General features: G+C 54.1%; 1 protein-coding gene across 3 annotated transcripts; it reads left to right on the top strand.

Annotated features, from left to right (window-relative positions):
* Positions 1–2,255: 2,255 nt before the first annotated feature.
* LOC122371051 (regulator of G-protein signaling 8-like) lies at positions 2,256–26,789 on the top strand. 3 transcript variants are annotated; one of them, XM_043347123.1, is made up of 4 exons: positions 2,256–2,420; positions 24,155–24,288; positions 24,854–25,017; positions 25,677–26,789. In XM_043347123.1, the coding sequence occupies exons 1-4, from the start codon at positions 2,374–2,376 to the stop codon at positions 25,866–25,868; spliced, it is 537 nt and encodes a 178-aa protein (XP_043203058.1). In that variant the 5' UTR covers positions 2,256–2,373; the 3' UTR covers positions 25,869–26,789. The 3 variants fall into 3 exon arrangements, with proteins under 3 accessions (XP_043203058.1, XP_043203057.1, XP_043203056.1); XM_043347122.1 differs by lacking the exon at positions 2,256–2,420 and adding an exon at positions 10,009–10,713; XM_043347121.1 differs by lacking the exon at positions 2,256–2,420 and adding an exon at positions 21,655–21,833.
* Positions 26,790–27,069: the final 280 nt, after the last annotated feature.

Raw genomic sequence — 27,069 nt, 5'->3', positions numbered from 1 at the left:
GATTAATAACTGACGATGAATGCATGCGGCTCATTTGTGCGCCACTATTGGTGTCGTGCTGTGCTGTATCGTACCGCACCGTCCCGTACTGTGAGGTGTCATACCGTGCGGGAATTCGACATGCTGTCCAAGTTTGCTGGTAGTTGCTACAGTGTGCAAATGACCGCTATCGTCAGGCGGCAGGCAATGCCACTGATGCCGCTGCACTTATCAGTTCGCGTCACTACAGCATGTCAACACGGTACAAGCACGACACAAGTCCCAGTGCATCAGTCTGTGATCGTAGCCGTCCTTCAGAGTGTCCTCCTTAGCCTGTCTCCGCGAGGGGCCACTCTAAGGGTGGTTGGGTTAGGCTGTGGAAAGGCTCCACAGCCACGATCCGCAGCCATAACGGACCATTGTGGGCCCTCGGTTTTGGTAGGCCGACCAGCTGTGACCAGCCACATCGGTCACACACAGCCTACCAGCCACAAAAGTATATACGGTCTGAATGCTATTCTAGTCGTAGCCATGCATCCGCGCCATGACCATTACATATTCAGCAGCTGTACATGTACAAATTACATACTAACGGCCGATTCGGAAATGCTTAATAAATTAATATGAAAGCCTAGGAAGGCCCACGTTTCAGAGTCGTGGTAAACTTCCCCGACTGGCGATCGGACTATGCCGGTGCCCCCATGTTGTGCCGGTGCTATCGGCACATCATATCCCCGCGGTGGCCTTCCCACTGACGTTCATTCAGATGAACTGGTGCCTGTGGTTCACTGAACTTCCTGGCTACACCGCGCTGGCTCTTTTACGACGGCACAGACCTCACAGACGGCTAGTGAACGACTGCTGCGTGAAAAGTTTATCGCTTCTGGTATCCACCGACCACCGGCCTAATAAAATCCGCATCGCCACTGTAGAAACATCAGCCACTGACTTTAAAAGAGAGTTCCGTTTCAGATACTGATGGCGTTTTGATGAATGTTCTATTGCCAGCGAACATTAGTTTCTGCATCACAAAGCGCACGTCTGGCTGGTCAGGAATTCTGACGTTGGGCTGCCGGCCGTCACGCCCGGCTCCGGGTCAGGGCAATAACCGCCCGGGGCGACGGCGCCTGACCTTCTCGGAGCGCCCACAGTGCAGCGCCCGCGGCGCTAAATGTCACTTGGAGCGACGCGCTCGCTGAACACCATTTAAATAGCTGACTGACACGTGGCGTACTGATGAGCTCTTTCTATAAGGTTTATTGTTATTGCTGTCTGAATTTTCCGGCTTCATCGTTTCCACATTAGTAAATAGGTATCCCTTGGCGCTCGCAAGCCTTTGGAAAGATATTTCAAGCAAGTTTTCACATCGGACATTCGAATGTACATTATTACTTGATTGGCGAGATCTTTAGAAGGAATGGTCATACGGCGTGCATTTGCTTTTAAATTTGCCTTCCTGCATTAGCTATGTCACATAAAACATCCTTCAGCTCTGGTTCTCCTAGGCGACTTGTAACAAAGCATGTAGCCACCAAGTAGAATGGTACTGATATGACTTAACGCAAAGGCAAGATATTTCAGGTGAAATAAACTTTATTTGGGCTCTAAAGAAGAAGCGAGATATCTATAAGTTACGTTTATAACATAGCCACGATATTTGAAAATGCGTAACATTTTTTTTTTTTTTTGCTTTAGGCGTTCATATGGCGTCCTTATACCTTATTTATCGCCATATGGTGTTCTTATATTGGTCGCCACTAGTCCAGCCGGATCCACATCAGTCGGCTCGTGCCCACCGGCGATTTCACATGGCACAATCTACATAAATAAATATGAATCGGTGATAAACCCAATGGGCAGCACTCCGCCGCGATCCGGGTTGTATTCCGGGCCGACCTTTGCGGAAACGCCCTGTCGTCCGGCTGAGTGGCGAGTGCTGCTATCGTCTCTGAGTCCCTTCCCTTTCAGCGTGCTCCGCGTCATGCGGCTCCCGTCGGGATCCCGTATAGCGCACAGTGAGCCCTTTCGGTAGGTTTCCATTAACGTTCCCACGCAGTTCCTGCAGTGTGTGACGCTGACGGTCAAGGAGCCTCTCTCGGCTGACACGTGTGTCCGGCGCTGTGTCTATTTTCGGCCGGCCAGGAGCTGGTGAGGTGCCGTCCCATTAGCGCCGTCGATGCGCCGTGGACCCGCGGAGGGAGGGGTGTTGGCCGGCCGGTCGGACCGCTCGACGCCGCGCCGCCGCCGACGCTGCGCCTCAGGTGTGAGCCGGAGAAGCCGGCCGGACGGACGGGATGCAATCAGTGGTGGACGCGCACGCGGCGGGGACGGTCCGTGGACAGCTCCGGCAGCGAGCCGAGAGAGGCTGTGGTGGACGGTGACGAGAAGCTGGATATGTGGACACGGGTGCACAGCAAACTGGACGCGCTTCGACACCGCATGTAAGTTGGCGGAGACCCCGCTGAGGGTGCCGTCATACCGCACTCAGAAACAGTTTTTAGAACATTCGATGATTGGTTTACTCCGAGGTATCCGGCCAGTCTCAATTTTCGGTAAATGCTCTGACACGGAGACATTAGATGCCGAAATTTCCAGAAAGCCAAGGTTTAGTATGCCGACTATCTTAATCAATCTCAACATCGATACAGCGACCTTCTTTGAGATAACATTGGAAGTTTTTAAGACCGTGCCGTTGTCCAGAAGACCCCCCAGGTGTCTCCATGAACGAATGTCTTGACGGTCTGCAGATTCGATCCGCGCGCTGCACATCAAAAGAAATTCTTGCTAGCGATCCCCCGTCCAGGAGATTTCCCAACAACTGCGCATTTGAACGCATTTGAACGGCAAAATGCCATCAAAGGTGAACAAACATCCACTCTATCGCTGCACATCATCCACACTTGGCCAACGTCACCACAAACGCTGCCAATCTCTAAAAAAAAAAACACGACCGAAGTCGTTACGACAGCCTGTCAGCCGCCGCCGACGCTGGTACAGAATGCTGTCTGTAACTCGGTAGCTCAATGGGTAGAGTTGCGAATTGTCAATCGTAAGATTGCTGGTTCGATTCCGGGGGCGCCGCGACTTTTCCCATGAATACCAACGTATGGTCTCCAAAGACAGGGGCGTCGCCACGGATTTTTGAGTGGGGGGGTCGGGTTTCTAGTCTTCACCCGATGGGTAGGGGTGTTTTTTTTGCCACACTTCCCAGTTTTGTGCGTGCGTATGTGTGTGTGTGCGTGTGTAACAATTCGGCGCGCAGCGCCGCCAAATTTGGTATAACCTATTAGGTAAGTATACCTACCTACATCACTTGCGTAAAAATTATCACTGGTCACTTAAGGTCAGGTCGCCATGTCAAGTTCAGTTATACGGTATACCTCTATAAAAACTTTCCCTCTCGCCATTCTTGTAGCTTTTCTCCCATAACTTCGAAATTTGGTACACTGTATAGGTACCTAATGTATGGGGTTATACGTGTCAGCAATTCATGATTCTAACTGAGGATTTACATCTATGATCTGAAGGCAGGTCAAATACGTGACCTCATCATTAGAAAATAATGAGAAATTAGAAAAAGCACGAATGCCTCCTGCTTTGAAAAAGTTCGTCAGAAACGCTAAATATCTATGGAGCCATGACAAATCAGCTCATCATTGCAAGGACAGGGTGCAACTTATGGCGAGTGATGACTCGAAAGGTCATTAGTGGAAATGTCCATCGATGGCCACCAGCATTTTTTTCTACAACTTTTGACGAAGACGCGGTAGAGCGATGAAAGCACCTGGAAGGTGTTCACTGTTCAGCTCAACAACACGGATCCATTCATATGCAGCAGGAGGTCCTTTTTCGATCAGGACATAACGTTGACCTGAGGTCGTTTTAATGTTAATTCTGAATGGTCAAATTTTAACTCATGTGACGCGTCTCAAAGAGATCAAGACGGTGGTGACAAGACAACATATGTACATACCATACAAATTCACGGAATCGAAAGTTATTGCAAAGCAGATGTTTCGGCAGAATCTGTCCAGTTAGCTGTTTGCCTTCTTATGGGCCAAACATAGACCTGAGATGAAATCTAACGCGAAGCTAGGGAAAGAGCGTTAAAAGAGCTATCGAATAGTTTTCTGCTTCACTGTAGCCCTTCTATTGGTGGTTTCCCAGTCGCTAACGTATAACGTATACTAAACTAACGCTGAGGCATGCTTTCGACCCCTGATCGATCTACAGGTTTGCGGAAAAAAGAGCATACTGCCCGTGACGAGAGAAAGCCGATGATACCCATTTACAAGTTTTCGGGTCATCTCAGGACTCAGGTCATCGCCAATAAGTAGAGAAACTCGGGACCTGCTAGAACTTAACGAATGTAAGTTGTGATGGTTTTTCGAGGTTCTGATTACGAATGTTATCTTAGTTTTGAACGAAGATGATGACTCCATGCATTTGGGGTAGATCAGGTCAGGTCAGATCGACCAGTAATAGTGGATGACCACCACCGATTGCTTCCTAGCATGTTATATGAATAAGCAACACAACTATGTACTTCTTAAATGTTCAGATGGGCGCTAAGTTCAAAATCAGCTCCAAAAACTACCCTATCAATTAAAAGCACGTTATGAAAAAGCATCTGACTCCCTTTCCCCTACATGTGCACTGTACAGCTAGTTGTGACGGTAGCCATGGGGCTGAGGCTAGTTTGTAGTTTTGTAGTTAGGTACTGATCCGACGAATCGACTGCGACCATTTTTTTTTTTTAACGATCAGACGAACGCTCGGGGCAGTTTTGGCGCGTCCAATCCTTTGAGGGATAAAAAGGTACTAGGATGGGGGCTACTTAAAAACATTGTTGTGCTGGTGTTCCCCGCCCACAGCTAATTGACCTTTAGGTAATTGGCTAATTGGCTTTAGGGAGCTCTTGAAACGATTTTGAATCTGATGTATTTGTTGGTGTTGCTGACGCCTGCTTCACTGACATAAAAGCTAAAAAAGCATACTCAGCATCGCAAAAAGTGGGGGGGGGTCGACACCCCCAGTTTTCAAGAGTGGGGGGGTCACGACCCCCCCGACCCCCCCGTCGGCGACGCCCCTGTCCAAAGAGACCAATGTACACCAGCGTATGGTCTCCAACGCATTATCTCCAAAGAGATAAAAATGTTGGTGGTTTAATTGAAGCCCAAATAAAAAACAAAATTGTCTAATAAAGGGTGGCTCTTTGCAAAGACGTGCCAGGTGTCTCCGAGACAACCTAATGGGCTTTTCTGTTTCTGAGTGCGGGTGCTGTTGATGACGTGAGACGTGTCACTCCCGGCCTCTGACTGACGTCTGTAAGTGAGTGATGTGGCGGTGTGGTGACGTGAGTGTAACTGATGGGCGTGACGTCAAATGTGGGAGGACATTTAAAAACACTCGAGGCCTGACGCGTGCCAAATTTGGGTCGGTACTCTTTTTACCATAAAAAGAGCACAATCTGGTTATTTTTCAGAGTGCAGGGGTCAACTTACAAAATGTTAACCCATACAATCCTTACAATAGAATGAATAACGGAGCGGACAGCTGAAATAGTCTGTTCATCCATAACAAGCATGTTATATAAGCAAATGACTGGCCGTTTAGTAAAAGTAAAATACAGAAATACCGGGGCTGTGCGTCATTTCGCACATCGTTCCCCGCTCAGGCCGGTTTTACCGCGGCGCTGAAACGTCGACCACATATCCGCGTGCCTTGTTGGCTCATTCTGGCGTCTTTGTTACCCGACCGCTCCTTTGTTTTCTTCCGCGGAATCGGCCGTTTCCAGCTGTGGCTTTCACTAGCTATCATCGCAGCCAGCTATTTTGCTTTCGGTGAAGCCTCCTCGCGGTGTTCCCAATGCGAGCAATCCGTCCGTGTTCCGTGTCGCGCCCGAGCGCGGCAGAAGATTATCCGTTCCGATGACGCGCATTTTCCATTGCGGATTGAAAAAATGCGGGCAGTTGTGACGCACGGAAAGTGGGGTACATGGAGCTATTTTTCAAAATCCTTCTAGGTGTTAATGTGTGATCCCTTCTAATCCCACAGCACAACAATACTGACGCACGTGAAGTGGACAGGATAATCCTATACGGCGGAAGGCCGTGCAGTACCGCTACGACTGTGTCGGAATGGGTGCGAACGGGTGCGGCCTTCTGACGATCGCGGCAAGCGCTGCATCTGCCAGCTTGTTGGAAATGGGGTGACAATCAGTTAAGGGCTGACAAGTGTCTAAAAACCCAAAGAAAGCTGTCCGACAGTTTTTAAACTAAAATGCCCCTAAATTTCCTATCTACATACTATCTGCAAAGCGTTCTATCAGTTATAAGGGAAGTACATAATTCCTACACATATAGCTGGCAAATGTTTGACGTAACATGTGTTAGGTACTCAAGCAACGCATGAATGATTAAAACCTGTTTTTGTCCGATCCACCGGGCTTGATTAAATTCAGCGGAATCATCGAACAACAAAGCTCTGGAGATGTGCTATTAAAAGTCCGGATCAGACGCCTCCGAAAGATCTCAGATCTCCTCTCTCAACAATGTCTCCCGGTATGTACATATTTGCACAGCTCGAGTCCGTAAGTTTCTTACGCCGAAGAGCTCAGACGACAGCGTTTGAATTTCGCTAAGCAGTTTCGCTGGAATGATGACGATGGCAGCATTGATGTAATGTCAGTAGAGATGTTTGCCAATGACGTCATATTGACGGAACAGGTTCCGGGCTTAGCAAGGGGTTTGGATATTACATCCGGCTTTGAGGGAGTTGTCGTGCCACGGCAGTGCCGCGCATGACGACGCGCAACTCGATCAATACTGTCAGTGGCTCTTCAAAAGCCATCACGAAGAGTTAGCAATTCGTCATCAGAACAAGAACGTATACCTTTCCGGCGTATTAGTGAGCTTATATTTGTCATCTGTCCCGGGTAAACGGTCATTCTTTTTCCCGAACCACATAATGACCACTTGAAAGTTGAAAGCGAACATTCAAAGTGCCCACTCATCGGAATGCTTCATCTCCGGTCTTACCCACACCGCGACCAACGCGGCCATTGAACGGATAATCCGCCTTGTCGCCATTGTCACACAGGTACGCGTGACGACAACGTCCGCCAACTGACGCCATTAGCCATTTCCGTTCCGCCCCTGCCCTGACATCTTATCCACTCTCTGACGGTACAAGCACCTACCACTTCCTCCGGAAACCTCGAGCCGGCGCCGCTGCCGGAACCCGTTACCTTCGTGTGAATAACCGACCGCGCCGGTGACTCGGCGCCGCCGGGCCCTTCTCCCAGCTGTGTCCGCGCGCGGGACAGAACGGTCTGCAATTGGCCTTGGTGACTCGCCCAAGTCCAGTTGTGGGACGGGCAATTGATTCACCTGCACAAGATGCAGACAGGAGAGCAATGAGGGCTGCCATGAGTGCTGGAACTGCAAATCGGGGCATCGCATTGCATTGGACGGCTCAGAACTGAACGCCATTGACGAGCGCAGTTGCGTAAGATTGGCCTCTTATGATGGGTTGTCTTGGTCACTGGCAGGTGTTCAAACCACATCCAATTGAAGAGAGGCTTGAATGAGGGTCGAGGTGAGATGAACGAACATGCTGATGACTAATACGACGTTTACATGAAGTCTAACACATATTTGTCTGAGTTGTCCAGCGGGTTTCCCTTCTCCCCATGTCTTTGACATCCACCAGCCATGGAGCCGTTTGACCTACTTTGAGCGGTTGCTCACCACCGACATGCGGATACGAATGTAGGCCACATTGACAACAGTGGACTGTCCGAACAAAGCTCACTTCCTCCGCGGAGTCTCGTTCCAGGAGGGTGCAATGTCGCGGAACCCCGAACTCCACCGGATGCAGTACAATCGCAACTGTCCTTTCCAGTCTAACAGTTTCATATAACTGTCAACTGTTCTCGCGAAGTTGATGAACAGTTACTATGTCCCGCATTTGAAGGTCAATGTTGCACGTCAGGCAGTAAATGCGCGGGACTGGTCGGGTATTTGCTCGGCCGCTGTCTTTCCTGTTATTTCGTAACTGCGGGGCTGTCTTCGCCGGTGTCTCGGCCGCGTGGGAACGGCTGCAGTCGGTGACCACTGCGGTGGTCGGCTGATGGCTCTGTGAGCGGTCCGTGGGTGGCTACTGACACGGACATAGACCCGTCAGCCGAGATTTAGTCTGCTGCGACCAATCTGCAGAGACGGGACCAGACAATCTTAAGAGACCAGACAGTCTGGCGGGACCAGTCCAATCCACCGGGAATACAGTCTGCGGGGACCAATCTGCAGAGACGGGACCAAGCTACCATGACGAGACCAGCCCACCGGGACAAGACCAGTCTGCCGGGACCAGTCTCCCAAGATCAGTCTGGCGGGACCCGTCTGTCATGACGAGGCCAGTCCGCCGGTTGGCCTGCCGGACAAGGAGCTGCTCTGACCGCACGGAAATGCTCCACATTAGACACGGGGCCGGGATCCGCGTCACCGGCCGGACGACATGATGCTCCTCGCTTCTCAAGCGGTTTCCCCATGGAACACCTACCACTCATTCAACTTTCATCGAGGGGAAAGGGGCGCGGTCTATTGTAAGCGCCTGATTGCTCGGTTTTCCCGTCACACTTACCTATAAAAAGGCCCTGTCACAGGTCCATCTGTCGAGTTGATTGCTTGTTCGAATGACGCAAATTGCAGTAATGACCGCTCCTCCCGTCGGACTAAATCGGATGTTTCGGCAAGGCTTTCCTCTTTGTTGCTATTTATCCCTTTTGCGTAATTTATTTTTATTAATAAAGGCGACTTGGCCTTGTGGAATTTAATACATTCCTATTTTAAATCGTCAACTGTGAAATTTTGATATTCTCTAACACCTAGTAGTTTACGACCTTGCCTTCACACGCTCTTATCCCGCCGGTAAATGCGCAAAGGTCACACGGTAAACATTTCACCTCGGTGCACTGCCGTGAGACTCAGGGTGTTGTCGTGAGGCGACACGGTGAGAAATGGACTGTCTCCCTTGAACTCTGCACTTCTCGGCTAGCGATTAGATCACATTTTTTCGCTAACTTTTGCAAATAAACGGCAGCTGAGTAGCCATGGACATGACCAAGCGATTTGTGTACGGTTAAATGATAGGCGTTTGTGTTAACGGTTGTAGGAATTTCTGTTTTATTACGCGATTATGAAACGACAATTGTTAAATGCCCAAGAAGCCTTGTCCATTGACGTTATTAGTTACTTATTAAATCAACTTTGCAACTTCCCTAGAATGCGAAAAGTGTCCATGGAAAATATAAATCGACAGGCCCAAGACACTTCAGCCCTCCATTTCCGTTTGACATTGCACGTCGGATGTTCGCCCTCGGGAGTGCACTATCAAGTGTCAACCAACGATGTCGATGGGGCAAGCCAGCGACTTTCCGAAGCCGCAGCGCTGATGCAATGCACATATTCTATCGAGCCGCCAACGCCCTTCCATTCACAGAAAACGTACCAACTACCAATGTCGCAAGCCGCTGCCATTAACACGGAAGGAACTCCCACGGAAGAAACCCCACATAAGAAACCCTTATTGGCGAGGCATGCCTCTGAGATGCCAGCTGGGATACGAACAAGCTGGACATTAGACATTCAATAGTGCCAAAACCGAACCCACTCACAACCATGGCAGCAGATGGATGGCAGGACATGCTAAATCAATTGACCACGTGAATAGTCGGAGTCGGTCTGGCGCTTATGCTGCCTCTCCAACGGGTGTGGTGACACGGTCCATTATTACACCGTTTACACAGTCAGGTTGTGTTCAGGTGACGGCGTTAGCACCGTTCACCGTTCCCGTTCCGTTCAATATTGCACCGTTCACGCAGCCAAGCCGTGTTCAGGTGATAACGGTGGCCCTATCCAGCTCCGGGAGCATCGAGGTTCACGGGAACACTGATCACGCGAGTGGCACGCATCCTGGTCAAACAGAAGCACCGCGCTGCGCGTGTTGCAAGTCTGCACCTATTTCCAGCTGTAATAGCCCTCGTTGATTGCCTCTCACGGGTGTAATTGTCATTCCCACGTACATCTGGCGCCATCTCTGTGGCCGAGTTCATCTCTGCGCGCCGTTAGAGTCGCACCAAGCCCTACTGCGATATCGAGTACCAGGTAACCGGCGTCCCTGCAACTGGCCCGCTATCTGGGCGCCGTCCTCCGTTAGTCGCGACTCGCGCCCCTCGCCAGGTATCTGACGAGCACCGCTCTCGGCACCGCTCTCACAGCGGCGCCCACCGCTGCAACAGATCGGACCGCCGAGATGGCCCAAAACAGGCCCGTCAGTGCCGCGCCGGTCCAGTTCTGCACGGCCCGCGCTGCGGCTGCGGCTGCGGCTCTGAGGCCGGCGCCGTCCTCGGAAGCGGCTGGCGGGGCGGCGCGTGTGACATCAGAGATAGCCGACCGGTCGGCCCCTCCTCCGCCCCCCAACCCCCGGCCGGCTGGCCGGTCGGCGACAGGGTACTTACGGGTCGGCGAGCCCGCCGCTCGAGCCGCCGCCGGCCGCAGTCTGAGTCGAGAGCGCGGACGGTGCGGGCGTGCGCGATCTTGGGGAAGGAGTCGAGACCAAGAGCTCCAAGACGGCGGCGGTACAGTGCCCAGCGGGAGTGATGGGGAAGGCGGCTGTGTCCCACATCCACTTCGCCTCTGGATACCACGTGCCAGCCTGGCTGATGAGCGCACCGTGAGTAACTGGGACCTCGGCGGGTCGGGAGTCGGTGGGGTGTGGGCGGTCGGCCCGAGCTGACTCAGTCTGGCGGAGACGGCTCGGCGCCAGTCCGGTCGTCGGGAGCCCGGCCGTCTCCGTGGACTGGGTCGGGTCTCTGTGGATGCGGAGCCGGCCTTGGCTCCGTGTCGGCCGTAGGTGACTGATGGTCTCGGAGTGCAGCGTGGGCCGCGGTGGGTGGAACGTGATGGACGGGACTCCGCTCCGACACCGGTGTTGGATCTGATGGCCGCTCGAAGTAATATCAGTACGGCCCACGACTGTCGATGTGCACTTACGGCCGCATGCATACTCCCCGGCAGGAAATGATTGCCGACTGGCTATTTTGGGTGGTAAATGCAAGGCTGAGTCGCTCGTGCATGCTGTGAATGATTGTGCTGTTGCCTTGGGAATTACGCTGTGATGTGAAATGTTTTCCTGGTGGTATCAGTATGGGAAACGATGCTATGAAGGTGCTGTTACGCGCCGTAGCGTATATGCAAATGTGCTGTGAATCCCTCGTCCGGACTTCTTATCACGCACATGATTTTATTACAATTTATATTTTGCGTCTAAGTGCAGGTGACACATTTAGCTTATTTAACTTTAGTCCATTGCGCATCGAAGCTTTCCATGTACCTAAACTTATGTTATGCCGGTCATTGCTTATTTAGTTTACCTTAATGCCTTTTATTTGATACTGTTCATGTGCCTTTTAACGTCTTTTCGTTTGGCATGTACTCGCTGCGCCCACTCTTTCGAAACAGAAAAATTTAAAACGTAAACATTACTAAACAGTCTCAAACGTTTCTGTATGAACTGTGCGAAAGAACTCTCCTCACTCCGAGCTTCAGTATCCGGTTATTGCTTCACTTCCGTTCCGGCTACACACTTTCTCTCAATACGATCACGAAAGCTCAGATTCCTTAGTAAGTGCTGATAAGTTACATACCTTATCTGATTTGTAACGCCTGATTACCAGCGAGACCTAGTCATATACGGACTTCTCCCCTCCCGCCCCTCCCTACCCGTGGGCGCACGAGTGACCTCACTTGGGTAATCGGGGACACTTGATCGCGAACTGATGACGTTGAAGTGCTCTCCACTTCAATATGGAGCTATCTGTTCGGAAATCCTCAAACATTACGGCAAAACCACAGGCAAACCATCCATGTCAAGTGCTTTCAAGCACATCGAAACGTCATACCTATGTGGAGACACTTCATGAGGAAACGGTGCGTGGATATTCCCCAGTGTACGGGTGAGGGGTGACATTAATTAACATGTAGAGAAAGTACTACTGACGTCATTAACTAGAGCATGGCGCATGTTTCCCCAATTTAATAATGACAGGGCATCGCTTTGTTCACTGTCAATATCATACTAACGGCGATCTCATTAGCTGTAGCGGCGATGTTTGCTGATTATACGACGCTCCGATGACCAATAATGCCAATCGGAAACAAGCCGGCTGGGATCTTCTCGGACTTTCCGCCCCGTCGCGTCTGCCCTGTGGGACGGCCAGCGGGTGCGTCAACAGTCTGCGGCGCCGGCCGGATTCTGTTCCTCGTACTGGTGCAGCTCGTGCGTCAGTGGCGGTTTCCTCTGGTGTCGCCGGTCCGGATGGGGTCAGCCGCCGCGGAGGATATGAGAAGACGGTGCGGAGGATGTGGGAAGTCGCCGCCGAGGCGCACGTCCTCTCCGGCTGTTGCACGCTAGCAGACCGTGCTTCCTGCCCGAGCATCCGGCGATCCCGGACCTGGGAGCGCGTGGCGCGAGGCGGCGTCCGGTGCCCCGACCTTGACCTGACCTGGCCCCCTCAGGTCGGGCGGCGAGAATGTCCAACACTGACCTCGGACGTCGGGGAGCGCCACTACCGCCCATTCAGTCCCACGCAGGGATTTCCTAGCGACATCCGGTCATTGCGATTTGCAATCAGTCAGCGGGGGCGGAGATCCCACATGTGGGTGACCGCGTGCATTACGCACTGAGCCCCGAGGGCGAACGGCGCAGTTCGCCACGCGCGCGTCATACGCCTAAGCACCTCTGGGTGATTAACCCGCGCCCTGCTGGGGGGGGGGGGTGTTTGAACACCCCCCCTTGTGGTTTTTCGCGAATATCTCAAAAACGGCGGCGCTCCGCGCCGCCGTTTTTGGTACACCTTATCACTCATCAATTCTACACATGTTGTCAAAATTTCAGACCAAGGTCATTCAAGGTCAGGTCACCAGGTCACTTGAAGTGACCTCACCTCATAAAAAGTTTCAATGTCTGTCATAGCTACACCGAGTGACCGATCGCTTTGAAACTTTCAGCGATTGCTAAGAGCAATAGCATGTACAAAATGTATATCTCAGAATTTTGATATCGATGACCTAAGGTCAGGTCAATTTTGCGACCTCCCCATTATAAGTCAATGGGAGAAAAATGAAATGCGTCTCTTTTGGACCAAAGACATTATAAAGACTCCCAAACACCGAATTACAAGTGGTTTAGACACACTGAACATGAAAATGGTGTCCGTGACCCTTGTTTATGCCCTGAGGTCATCTTAGGTCACGAATGGTATCTAACAGTTTTTCGCAAATAACTTTTGATAGAGGCATGCTAGAGCGATGAAAATGCCTTATATGTGTTCAGCTCGACGATACGGATCGACTGATATGCAACATGACCCTTCCCGGTCAGGTCATGACCTTGACCTGAGGTCAAATTTTCAAGTTGACCTTTCAAGGTCAAGTTATAGTTCATTCGATGCGTCTTGACGAGAGGAACACGATGCCGGTGAAAGTAAGCTCGTACAAGGCTTGGGTCAAAAGTTATTGCAGAAAAACTGTTTTCGAAAAAATCGGCTATTTTTGCAGTTTTTGCCCCCTGCAGGCAAAACCGTTGACGTTAGGTCAAATCTGAGAGAATTGCTCAGAAAGGGCGTTAATAGGGCTATCGAATGCACTTTTCCGCGGCGCTGTAGCTCTATTGGTTCCCGAGTTATGCGTTGGCTTCTTGGAAATTTTCGACATTCGACCTGGAAATCGGCGAAATTTTGCCTTCAATGACCTCTGGTGACCTGACCTTTGACCTGACCAAAAAATTGACCGAAGTGATTTCGTCATTATTTTTTACGCTCTTTCGAACGCCGCCTTCCGCGTATCGCTACGTGGCCCAGGAGCCGAGTTAGAAGGGGGGGGGTGTTCAAACACCCCCCCCCCCCAGCAGGGCGTGGAAATCCAGGACCCCCAGCAGGGCGCGGGTTAACATACAGACATCCGGTCCGGTAGAACTCGGGACTAATTCGCGCGCGCGTCTTACGCAGCAATTTTTAGGTGTCTGACACAGTTTAATCACACTTTCCTGGTAAATTTGGCTGGGTATGTGTCACCCAGAAGCGTGACTGTTTCATGTAACAGTCATCTTCCCGTCAACTGTCCCACACCTGGCACGCCAGTGCGATGCAGTATCTCTTTGCAAGGCTGAAACCTTTCCGCGGTGGGTTTCCCTTTCAATAAGCCCCCGGTGTTCCTCGTTTTCTGTATGCGTCACCTGCCCTTTGGCAGCCGGTACTAGCTGGTGCCTACGGCGGTGACATTAAATGACATTCGTGACACTCTGTGCCACTGTGTCGGAAAGAGGGGGCGGGCGAAGGGGAGGGGGCGACACGCACTCCCCCTCTGCTATATCCGGGAGGGAGAGGGAGGGAGACGGTCGCCGGCTGTCGTAGCGGACCAGACGCGCGGCCGCCGACCAATAACACCTGACGTAATCAGGCGGCCGTGGTAGACGGCAGCCCGCAGGGCGCCCGTGCAGTGCCGCCGGCCGGCCCCGGAGCAGCCGGTACGGGGAGTGTCGCCGACAAACTGTCGTTCGGAGTTCTTTTCTGGTTGGATGTGGACTGTATTTTATTCGGTGAGTTTGTGCGACATTCGTAGCCCGCCCGCCTGCTATGTGAGCTCCTGGGTTTTTGATATTCGGCGATTTTCAGTAGTAGATAGACGTGAAGATTTCCCGTAGAGGATTTATTGAAGTATACGCGAAGCAAGAAGCGGAAGCAGTTGTGAAGAAAACCGGTAGATGAAACACGCAGACACGGAGCACAATTCACTTTCGCTGTACAATCTGAAGCACTGACACTGCCCCGCCGGGCGTGGCTGCGCGCAGGAGAGTCGGTCTGCGCGCGTGCTTCTGTACTCTGTCCCCGCTCAGCCGGGCGAGGCGTCGAGCGGGGCAGATCAGTCCGTGCGCACAGCGCGACGGTCGAAGTGAGACTCTGCCGGGGTCGTACGTGACCCACATTTTATACGCAATGCTTAAGACGTGTGCAAAACGAGTGCGAACTTGCACTGCAGCGGGGAGGTGGCTGAAGGCGCCAGCTTGGCGGCCTACGTGCCTTAAAACGACGTGTCTTTAATTTATATCTCGGTCTCGGTGGCGGCCGCGGCGCTGCTGCGGCTCGGCAGCGTCGGCGGCACGCGTACCGACCGCCGGCCGCGTCTGCTCGCGGCCCCGCCCTGCACAATGCCTCACAACTCATCCTGAGTCTGGACGGGGTGACGGCGGTGCGGCGGCGGGACGGCTGCAGCGAGCGGCGGCGGCGCCGCGGTGGCACGGCGGCCGGCCGGCTATCACGGCGGCACAGCGGTAGCGCGGGTTGGTCCGAGCACTTTCGTCGGTGACATCACTCCACCCCCGTGTTTGACCACAGGGAGAACACAAAATGACACGATCACCGACAAAGATGTACAAACAAGTACGATTTACACGCCTAAATCGAATAAACTACAAAGCACAAACGGCCACATGCGCGAGTTATGAAGTTCAGGTTCAGGCAATGCAAAATACAGATGAAGAGTGAGTGCGTCGGTAGGCACGTACGCGCACAACAGTCTTTCTTACTTCAGCTCGTTCGGGGGCGTGGGCTCGACAGTCCACAGCCAGCCAGCATCATTTCTTGTTTGCGTTCGGTCGGCTAATGAGATGGCTGAGGAGGCGACGGGGCAAGTTCCAGAAGCGCCACCTTCGTGGCAGGCCGGGTATACGTACCACCTGCTGCCTTCTTGAGCTGTACGGCGCGGACTCGGCCGTCAGGCCCCGGGAACACTTGCAGCACGCGTGCCAGCGGCCAGTGACCTCGGGGCGTGTCAGATTCTGCTAGCAGCACCACGTCGCCGACTGCTAGGTTCCGTTGGTCAGCTTGCCATTTTTTCCTGTGGATCAGGGTATGGAGGTACTCCTTTTTCCATCTTCGCCAGAGATGGTCCGTCAGTGCTTGAACGTACCTCCATCTTTTTTTTGGAGTGCAGATCCTGGCTGCTGAAGACTCCAGGGGGAAGACAACGGCTTCCCCTCCCCAAGAGATAATGGTTCGGTGTGAGAGCTGTCAGGTCTCTCACATCGTCTGTGACGTGTGTCAGCGGTCTACTGTTGATCATGCTCTCTATTTCGCAGAAGACAGTTGACAGCACCTCGTCAGTTGTCACCTCGCTGCCGAGCACGACCGATAGCGCTCTCTTGACTGCGCCGATCATTCTTTCCCATATGCCGCCCATGTGGCTCGCGGCTGGTGGGTTGAAACACCATTCGATCTGCTGCTGGCTCAGCTCGTCAGAGATCTTCTGCTGGTTCCACTGTGTTAGTGCCTCTCGGAGTTCACGTTCCCCGCTTTTCAGGTTTGTTCCGTTGTCGGAGAAAACCTTCTTTGGACGACCTCGGCGTGCCACGAACCGTCGGAAGGCCATCAGGAAGCTGTCAGTATCCAGGCTGTTGGACACTTCCAGATGAATGGCTCGCGTGGCCAGACACGTCACCAGCAGGCCGTACCTTTTTTCCGTCTTGCGGAACCGCCTGACTGTTAGCGGCCCGAAATAGTCGATCCCCACGAAGCTGAACGGATGGGAGGTGTTAAACCGGTCAGCGGGAAGATCGGCCATTCTTGGAGGCTGAGGTCTCGCCCTTCTCTTGCGACAGATGGCGCAGTCGATAAGGACTCGTTTTACCTGCGAACGACCCCTCGGAATCCAGAATTTCTGGCGAACTTCGTTCAGGGTGTGTTCTGCGCCGGCGTGCATGAGCTGACGGTGCGTTTCGTAGATGACCATCCTCGCCACATCAGAACCTGCTGGGAGTAGAATGGGATGACGAGCGTCTTCGTCCAGTGGGGCATTTCCTAGTCGCCCCCCGACTCGTAAGATGCCATCAGCGTCCAGAATTGGTGACAGGTCGGCGATGCCGCTCTTCTTGTTGAGCTGCTGACCCGCCTGTAACTGGTGCAGCTCGGTCCTGTACGCCTCCGCCTGCACCATCTGGAGGATGGTCTTCTCCGCGTCATGGAGCTCTGACACGGTCAGTGGGTCTAAGTTTCGCTGTCGCTTCTGCTCGCCTTTCAGCTTCGAGTTGCGGAGGAAGCGCAAGATCCAGGCCACCGTGCGCTTGTATTTTGTCCAAGACGAGAATTTGCTCGGTGTCGGCAGTGCTGCCTTTGGATCCCTCGCCGTGACTGTGGCGAAGGCTCCAACTTTCACTTCTACGTCTTCTTCAGCCAGCTTCTGAACGTGAAGCTGCTCTGGCCACCCTTCTTCGTCGCCTCGGAGGAAGTCTGGGCCGGATAGCCAGAGAGGCTTGTCGGCGAGCTCCTTCACTGTCTCACCCCTGGAGCACAGATCGGCTGGGTTGAGTCGTCCTGGGCAGTGACGCCACTGACCTTTGTCTGACAGGTCGTGGATTTCTGCCACTCTGTTTGAGACGAATGTATGGAATCGTCTGCTCTCGTTGCTGATGTACTGCAGGACGACCCGGCTGTCGCTCCAGTAGGTGACCTTCTTGACTTGATCCGGTATCTCCTTTTGGAGCGCGTCCACCAGGCGCACTGCGAGCACTGCTGCCTGCAGCTCCAGTCTGACGATCGACAGTCTCTTCAGCGGTGCAACTCGTGTCTTGCTCATGATGAACGAGCAGTGATGCGTATTGTCTGGTGAGGTCGTACGGAGATAAGCGACTGCTCCGAACGCTCCCTCTGATGCGTCGCAGAAGACATGAAGCTCACGCGCTATTGTGTCACTTGATGTTGGACGGAGGCAGCGTGGGACACTGATGTTTCTCAGTGCTGGCAGTTCTTGGAGCCATTCTTCCCATTCTTTCTGCTCCTCACGATCCAGCTCGTCGTCCCAGTCCAGTTGCTTGGTCCAGAGCTGCTGCATGAACATTTTGGCTCTGATGACGAAGGGCGCGGCGATCCCCAGAGGATCGAAGATCGACGCAGTCCTTTGGAGGACTCCCCGCTTTGTCATCGGGACGCTTGAGTCGCGGAATCTGAAGCTCAGACTGTCCTTTTCAGCATCCCAGACCACCCCCAAGGCACCTTGTGTGGGCAGCTCCGCTTCTGTGAGGTCTAGTTCCGGCTGGGCGCGCTTCTCTCGGGGAATGCTCTCCAGGACGCGCCGCGAGCTGCTTACCCACTTGGATAGATGGAAGCCGCCTCGGGAGAGTGTCTCTGTCACCTGCTTCGTCGTCTTCAACGCATCATCTTCATGTTCTTCTGATCGTAAGAAGTCGTCCATGTAGAAACTGTTCTTCACAGTTTCCACGGCCTTCTTAGGCAGCCCGCAGTCTTCTCCATGGTCCGCGACTGTTCTTTGGAGGACGTAGTTGGCAGACGCTGGAGACGATTTGGCGCCGAAGATGGTCACCTGCATCTCGTAGATGTCTGGTTCTCTAGTTTGATCCAGGTCGCGCCACAGGAAGCTGAGCGCAGGTCGGTCATTCTCGATGACACGGACCTGGTGGTACATTTCTTGGATGTCTGCCACCATGCCGACTTTTTCTTCTCGGAAACGGAGCAGGACGCCGGTGAGGTTCTTCAGCAGGTCTGGTCCGGTCAGGAGCTTGTCATTCAGCGATGTTCCGTACGATCTGGCTGCCGCATCGAAGACTATCCTGAAGCGGCCGGGCTTATTGGGATTAGTCACGGCATGGTGTGGTAGGAACCAGCGTCTGGGTAGCCGGAGCTGTGCCTCCTCCCTGGACAGCTTTCTGGCGTGGCCCTTTTTTACATATGCATCGATCGTGGCCTGGTAAGCTGCTGCTTTCTCTTGATCGTTTACCAGACGCCTCTCGGTGCCGTGTAGTCTCTTTGTAGCCATCACCTTGCTGTCTGGAAACGGCGTGTCGTCGTCAGTCTTCCAGAGGAGGCCAGTCTCGTAGCGGTTGCCGGTTAACTTGGTGGTTGTTGACTCTAGAAGCTCTTGCGCTCGACGGTCTTCTTTCGACTGTGACACTGACCTTTCATACTTGGCTCCGAAGGATTCAGTTGTCCACCAGTCCTTCAGCATGTTGTCCAGTTCCTCGTCAGCAGCGGAGCCTTTCTGGATGAACATCGCTCTTCTAGTTCGTCCATGTTTTCCAGGGTGCAGGTCGGACACAGCGCCAGTCAGGATCCAACCAAAAGCAGTACGTACAGCTATCGGTTGGCCTGGTTGACCCACCCGGACCTCTTGCTGGATGACTGCTTCGCTGACGTTAGCTCCGAGCAACAGTTCCACCTGTCCATGGGAGCACTGAGGAATGTCCAAGTCCTTGATGTGACGCCACTTCTCTCGCTGCTTCTTGCAAACGTTCGGCATGGAGATGTCGAGAGATGGAACAGACCACGCCTCAGGCACGATGATTCTTCGAGTTTCCCCAGGGGCCACAGAGCTCAGCTCTAGCTTCACTCTAGTTGATGCTTGAGGTTTTCCAGTTCCTTCCACTGTCTGAAGACACAGCTGTTCGTCTTGTCCTGTGATTCCCAGTTGGTTCAGCACAGCTTCACTGCAGAAGGAAGATTCAGACCCTGAATCGAGAAGAGCCTAGGTGTCACGGTGAGTTCCTGCCTTCTTTCCATGAATTCGAACTGGAACGATTTGTAGAAGAGTTCCGCCTGTCTTTCCGATGGAGGTAGATGCAGCCACTACATGTACCTCTTCTCCTTCTGCCGTTGGACTTCTTTCATTGGCAGGCCGACTGGCTGCGGCTCCCGTGCGGTCGGTGGGAGGAGCGGTTCGTTTGGTGCTGCCATGTATCAGCTGATTATGGCGTCTCTGGCACCCATTTACACCACAGGGCCTGGTGTTGTGACATTCTCTGGCGAGATGTCCCCTTTGCAGACACCAGAGGCAGAGTCTCTTGTCGAATATCAGTTCGACTCTTTTTTCGACGTCCAGATTCTTGAACTCACGGCACTGGTGCAGTCTGTGTTCGCCACCGCACTTCGGACATGACGCATTCCCACCTGGTTTCTGTGCCGTTGATGGAGAGGCTGGTGACGAAGTTGCGGTAGCATGCGCTGCTCGCTTGGTCGTCTGGTCTCTGGTTCTCCCCCGCCTGTCACTCGGCGTTTCAGCGGTTTGGCAGAGCGATGCAATTTGGACCTGCTTCAGCAGCCAAACGTCCAGGTCGATGAGTGATGGATGTCTTGGATGGAGTTCGAGCACATGTTTACCCCATTCACGCCGTAGATATTCTGGAAGTTTGACCACCGTTCTTCGGAGATTCTCTGTGCTGTACAGGTCCGCCTCATATCCTTGGGCCTGCATGAGCGTGACCGCGCAGTGCAGGGCGGAATGGAAGTACTCCAACGATCGAACACTGTTCTGAGGAGGTTCAGCCGAGAACACTTTCTCGAGATGTACCTTAATCACATCCGTGCTTCGGCCGAAACGATCTTGTAGAGTTTTGAGGGCTTGTTGGTAGAGGTTGCCGTCAAATAACATGCCAGCGATGGCTTCTTGCGCTTGTCCCATCACTGACGCCTGCAGATGAGCCATTCTTTCGGCGTCGCTGAGCGATGGCTGGTCGTGCACGAGCGCTCGGAACAGTCCGATCCAGCGCGGCCACTCAGACGGCTTGCCTGAGAAGGTCGGCAGCTGGAGACGGGGAATGCTCTTAGTGAACGCGGATGTCGTAGGAGCCGGACGTGGTGCAGCTGTCGGTCGCAGCTGATCTATCCATGATGTCTGGCTTGTGGACATACCGGGACTGGGTGCCATTCGTGGAGGTTCTAGTTGCGGAGGTTCTTCTCTGATTTCGGTTAGAGGTTCTAGAGGTTCTCTGGGCGTAATGGAGACTGGCTCGGAGAAACGAAGTTGTGATCTGGAGCAGTTCGGCCTTTGAGAAACGCTTTTCTCGGTGATTGGTTCTCCCAGATTTTCATCCACAAAATCGTCTCGCCTGTCTGCATTGAGCTCGTCTTCCATTTCTTCCCTCAGGTCCGCCTCCAGTCGGGCGGCTTCAGCTTCATCTCTGGCTTTCTGAAGGTCTCTCTCGAATTGCAGTTCTTCCTCTTGCTTCCTTAGTGTCCTTTCTCGCTCCAGCTGGCGCACGCGCAATTCCTTCAGTTTGGATGATATCCTGGCTTCAGCTGATGCATGAGAGGCCGCCGAGCTGCCACTGACCTGTGACCTTGCTCGGCGAGCGACGCTACGGGTCATGCGTGACACTGAGCGTCCCATGCCGTCTTCAGGTTGCCCTCCTCCATCCTCGCTGAAGTCAGTCTGTCTCGTAGAGGTCAGCTGTAGTTCGTCTGTGGTGCTTGTCATGAAAGTCTCGATTTTCTCCTCGATTCTCTCTTTCTCCGTCCGAACTTCGCTTAAGTACTGAGCCTCATTTTCTTTTTCTTCCTCACTCTGCGTGTATCCAGAGATACATTCGTGAACGGCCATCAACGCTTGGAAAGCGCTGTCCATTTCTCTGCGGATATTTCCAAACTGGACGCGTGAGGCTCTATCTGTCACGAGAGCTTCAGCGCGCCGGAAAATCCTTGTGAGAGCCGCCCGATGACGACCTCTCACCTGTCTGAGGTGCCGCCACTCCCCGTTGGAGCATTGGCCTTCTCGTGGTTCCTCTTGGACTGTTGTCACTGCAGCTTGTCCTTGACCTGCAGCGGCTGGTTCAGCTGGTACTTCTTCCATGTCAGCGGTTTCTTCTTTGTCACTTTCACCCATTCGCTCTAGAGACGGGCTTGCTTCTCCACTTGCCATAGCTCAGGATCCGGCCCGGAGGACCAGCGAATGTCGCCGACAAACTGTCGTTCGGAGTTCTTTTCTGGTTGGATGTGGACTGTATTTTATTCGGTGAGTTTGTGCGACATTCGTAGCCCGCCCGCCTGCTATGTGAGCTCCTGGGTTTTTGATATTCGGCGATTTTCAGTAGTAGATAGACGTGAAGATTTCCCGTAGAGGATTTATTGAAGTATACGCGAAGCAAGAAGCGGAAGCAGTTGTGAAGAAAACCGGTAGATGAAACACGCAGACACGGAGCACAATTCACTTTCGCTGTACAATCTGAAGCACTGACACTGCCCCGCCGGGCGTGGCTGCGCGCAGGAGAGTCGGTCTGCGCGCGTGCTTCTGTACTCTGTCCCCGCTCAGCCGGGCGAGGCGTCGAGCGGGGCAGATCAGTCCGTGCGCACAGCGCGACGGTCGAAGTGAGACTCTGCCGGGGTCGTACGTGACCCACATTTTATACGCAATGCTTAAGACGTGTGCAAAACGAGTGCGAACTTGCACTGCAGCGGGGAGGTGGCTGAAGGCGCCAGCTTGGCGGCCTACGTGCCTTAAAACGACGTGTCTTTAATTTATATCTCGGTCTCGGTGGCGGCCGCGGCGCTGCTGCGGCTCGGCAGCGTCGGCGGCACGCGTACCGACCGCCGGCCGCGTCTGCTCGCGGCCCCGCCCTGCACAATGCCTCACAACTCATCCTGAGTCTGGACGGGGTGACGGCGGTGCGGCGGCGGGACGGCTGCAGCGAGCGGCGGCGGCGCCGCGGTGGCACGGCGGCCGGCCGGCTATCACGGCGGCACAGCGGTAGCGCGGGTTGGTCCGAGCACTTTCGTCGGTGACAGGGAGTCTGTGATTATGTGGAGTTCCGGAAAACGGCCATCAGATGGACTCCTCTCCACCGCGCTGCCACTGTCCTCCCGGACACGGTCAGAGGGCAGGCCTTCTTCATTAGCGCTATTGGATCCCGTTGTACCACATCGGTACACATTAGGCTGCCGCCCAATATCCTTTGCCGGCACCGGTATACGGAAAATTCGGAAATAGACGGCTCGACCTCTTTGAGAAGTGCACTCCGTAACTCGAGATGATAAAAGGTTAGTTCAAGCACGCAACGTTCCTCATTAGCTTTGCCGAGGAACGCTTAATAAGAACTCGTGATGATCGTTAATATAGTTTGATTATACCGTCCCACTGCACGAGAACTATCAACTGGGTGGGTAACGTGCTCTATCATCGAAACTTGGCACGTCTTTCAAACGATCACATCATTTATCATGCACGATGCTGGCGGCCCAGTGCCTCTGATCACTGTTCACAGCACGATTTCAATTACCGCCACTAACGCTTATCACTGGCATTTGGCTATGCACCTGGCTGGGCCGCGCGCCCTTGAATGGCAACGACTGCGATCGACCTCAGCCACGGTTTAGGCTGGTTTATGTGCCGACTTCTCACGAGTGGGCCGTACCCTCCATATATCGTCGCTGGGCAGCGTCAGCCTTGCACGTCGACGGGGCCGGCGAGCTCCGCCCGCTCCGCCCACGTCAGCAACCATTGCCAGCCGCGCCCTCGATTTTCTGTCAATGCGGCGTTGCAGCGCGCAGTGAAAGCCCGTCGGCAGCGCCGGCAGCGGCACCCACGGCGCTGCGCCGTGCGATTCGGGTCGGCCATTCGGCGCCGTTCTCACAGGATTGCCACCTGTGTCGCGTTAGCTCGGGCGGCGGAGCGGCACACGGCTCCGGTGGCGGCGGGGCGTGCCGGCGGCGCTCGGCAGGGAGCGGGGAGCGGTCGGCACCGCTCGGCTGGCAGAGCGCGGCCGTCACGCCGAGCCGACGCCGCCGGCAGCGCGCGATAGCGACACAGAGCTGGCTCGGAGGCCGCCGCGTGCGTCAGACGCTGGCCGACGCGGGTGGAGGTGGGTGGGCGCGGCCGGAGCTCAGTTGGAGGACGGCCGCGGCGAGTGCGCCCTCCTCCCCCGCCTGCAGCGGGAGACCAGCTGTGGTGCGCGCTGTTACTGGGGCGGAGGGCTTTTTGTCGTGCTGTGCCAAATGCGGCGTGTGTCGAGCTATATCGATTTATTTAGTTTGTGCTCTCCCATGTGGTGCCGTGCAGTGAGTTTCGTGCTGTGTCGTGTGTCACGTTGTGCTGTGCCGCGCAAAACCCTCACCTCTTCGCCATACTCTCCGTATCTCCGATCTACCTACTCTCCTCTGCCTTCCACCGATCTGGCACCGGTCTCTGCCTCGTCCTCCGCCTGTCCGTGTCAGCCCGTATCGGCGCTCTATCTGACCGTGCGCACCACTCTGTCTCTGTCCGCTCTATCTCACGGCGCGTGCCACTCTGTCTCTGTCACCGTTCGCCCTATCTGACCGTACGCTTCTCTCCGTTCGCAGTGCGGTGCGACACTGCCGGCAGAGGCTGGGTTTTCTCCGGAGGCGCCGCAGTGATAACAGCATTTCGGTCCGGCCGGACCGGGCGCAGGCCCAGCAGTGGGCTGCCTCCTTCGTCAACCTGGTCAACTCTAAATGTGAGTACCGACCTCGACTCCAGCGTGATGAATAGCGATGGGTGGGGCTGGTATTTTTGAGGGAGATAGAATGCTTGAGAGGGTAGATGTGGATTATAATACCGGAAGCCTCATTAGTATTCGGCGGATCGGTGGAGAGTGATGCCGGTCGGTCCAGAGCAAGGGCACGGTTTCCGGTGCGCCGACAGCGCCGACTGGTGAAATCTGTGCTGGTATCGGGCCGGGTGGCCGGGAGCCTCTCAGTCATGCATACGTATCGGCCTTCTGTCGTACTGTACACACTGCCCCGTTCGGGGGAGCGGCGCCGGTTCTCCGTAGCGGGCTCGGTTTCCAGCTAACTCGGGTTATCGCCCATCGTCTCTGCACGGCGCGGCCGCCGGCGGCAGTTCGACTGTCAATGGCGGCAGCGAATAGCAGGCGGCGCCAAGCGCTTCACGCCCTGCTGAAATGGGCATTTGACGTCATACCTGCCAGCCATAGCGGCCGCCGAACGTGAATGTGTTTGTCAATGTTGACAGAGCTGAATTTATGAGTATGTGAACTAACGTGCACGCCTCTCTTTCAGATGGGGTTGCCCTATTCAGAGCGTTCCTGTCACAGGAATTTGCCGATGAAAATCTCGAGTTCTGGTTGGCTGTCGAGGACTTCAAGAAGACCAGACACTCGAAGATGGCTGCCAAAGCTCTGCAGATCTACAATGAATTCCTCGTCACGCAAGCCCCCCGAGAGGTGAGAGCGCTTTGGCATGCCGCCCTCTGCCGCTGCGGTTCCTCCTAACAGACGCCCTCACAATAGTTCCAAAGGGTACTGAGAACGGGGTGAACCGATTGTACGCCGGCAACATTAGTGGCCGTCCATTGTCATAAGCTGTCATGAATAGCCGCCGGTGGTCTCATGGGACCTTGTACGTACGTCTACCTGATGCAAGCGGCGCTGTAGTCAAGGATAACGTCATCATCAGAGCGATTCAGCTCCGACCGCCCGAGTCGGCCCCCGCCTCAATGGTATACCGGCGCGCATAAATCATCCAAATAAGGCGATACGCCCGGCGCGGCCCCGCGCGCCGGGCGTCTCTTCCGACTCGGGATCAGAGGCCAGACAGATGGGCCGAGTTTCGCCCGAATTCCTCCCACCTCCTCTCCCGAGCGATATCGCCCCAGCGAGCTCGATATCGCTGCGTTAGAGTGACAGTCATCGTCGAATTTCAGTCACGTAGCGGAGGGGAGAAATTATGCGGAGATGCTATTCACTGTCTGGTTCCGCATCCCGTTCTCAGATAATGTTCATAAGCTGCAGTGATAGCCGTTTGATGACGGTTATTACGTTCCCCCTCAGCCAAATCTGGTGCTGCCAACCTATCTAACACAGCCTACCTCTGTCTCCCTCAGATAAACGTGGACTCTGCCACACGGACGGCGATCCAGAGCGGTCTGAGCGCGCCCGACGCTCACCTGTTCGACGCGGCGCAGCGGCGCGTGCAGCACCTGATGGAGAGCGACATCTTCCCCCGGTTCCTGCAGTCGCCCATGTACCAGGAGCTGCTGCGAGACGAGCAGGGCAAGAGCCGGGCGCGCCGGTAGCCGGGGCCGCCGCACGGCGCCACTCGAGGCTGTGAGGGGCGGCCGAGCGCCGGCCGACCCCGACACGGGAGCACATATCACCAGCGCGGCGGGCCGGGCGCGGCTGCACACAGATCGCGACGGTGGCGCCCCCGCGGTGGTTTCTCGGCGCGCCGCCAGGTGGCGCGCCGCTCGAGACCGCGCGGGCGCGCCTCCCATTCGCCGCCGCTCGGCGGCCTGTACAAAACGGAGGCTGTCCCCGGTGTCCGGGCGCCGAACTTCCAGGGGCGAGCGGCGCCTCGCGACCGACCACAGGGACCGCCACTGTATCATACTGGTGTGAGCACGTCGCGCTCTTCACACGCGTTTTAGCGAGTAGCTCGTGTACCTAGTAATTTATTTCAGAGAATGTAGCATTTGTGAGACATGCGTGTGTATAATTCAGTGGTGTGCTATGCTGTGTAGTCTCTGGACTTTGCTCTGACTGTCTTAGTCGATTCGTGATGGACTATATTATTTGAATTTTGTCATCAAAGACGGAATGCCAGGATTTGCTTTTGGTGTGTGAGATAGCTAGTTCGGTGACACAGAGCTTTAGCCAGTGATCGTTCGGAGATTGGCCTCACCGCAGGCAACCTGTCGACGAGCGAACAAGTGTTTATGTGTGTGTGTATGTCGTGGTGGAACGCTTTACCCTTCTCTCTGTGAGGAAGCAGATGAGCACAGTAGATCTCGCCTGGGTGTACGTCTTCTGACGAATTTTGCTTCGCGGCTTTTCCCATTATCAGAATGAGAGCGAACCGTCAATGCGTGCGGGATTAGCGGAAGGTGTTGAGACTGTTCATGTGTTTAGATAGTTCATAGACCCTGAATGCCCATTTTGTCGTGTTGAAATGTGTTGGATCTGATATTATGTGACCAAATACAGGCGAATTCAATTGTGCTCATAGTTTGACATTAATCGTTTCGGCACCATATACCAAGGCTCCCACAGAGAACATGATGAAATTAATTATCATTGGAAATTAATGATCGAAGAATGCTTTGGATAAATGAAGTTGGTGAAGTAACGAGGGTTGGACGCTTGAGCCTGACGGCTACGCGCCCTATAAATCCACGAAGAAGAAGAAGAAGAAGAAGAAGAAGAAGTAACGGGGGGCTCGGATGAATGAACGAGGCATTTCGATGAAAGTTCAAACAAAAGCGAATGCGGGAATCCGTG

The sequence above is a fragment of the Amphibalanus amphitrite genome, unplaced genomic scaffold (assembly GCF_019059575.1).
Source record: "Amphibalanus amphitrite isolate SeventyFive unplaced genomic scaffold, NRLGWU_Aamphi_draft 001198F_arrow, whole genome shotgun sequence".
Classification (NCBI taxonomy): domain Eukaryota; kingdom Metazoa; phylum Arthropoda; class Thecostraca; order Balanomorpha; family Balanidae; genus Amphibalanus; species Amphibalanus amphitrite.
The sequence above is the reverse complement of the archived record's forward strand: the minus strand, read 5'-3'. Positions and strand labels throughout refer to the sequence as shown.

What these genes read in the sequence shown, in the direction of transcription:
- LOC122371051 (XM_043347121.1), top strand. Translation starts at nt 21,670, where the DNA reads ATGTCAGCGGTTTCTTCTTTGTCACTTTCACCCATTCGCTCTAGAGAC. An exon ending in CAACCTGGTCAACTCTAAAT is followed by an intron (nt 24,289 to 24,853) that starts GTGAGTACCGAC and finishes CCTCTCTTTCAG; the next exon opens with ATGGGGTTGCCCTATTCAGA. An exon ending in TCACGCAAGCCCCCCGAGAG is followed by an intron (nt 25,018 to 25,676) that starts GTGAGAGCGCTT and finishes TGTCTCCCTCAG; the next exon opens with ATAAACGTGGACTCTGCCAC.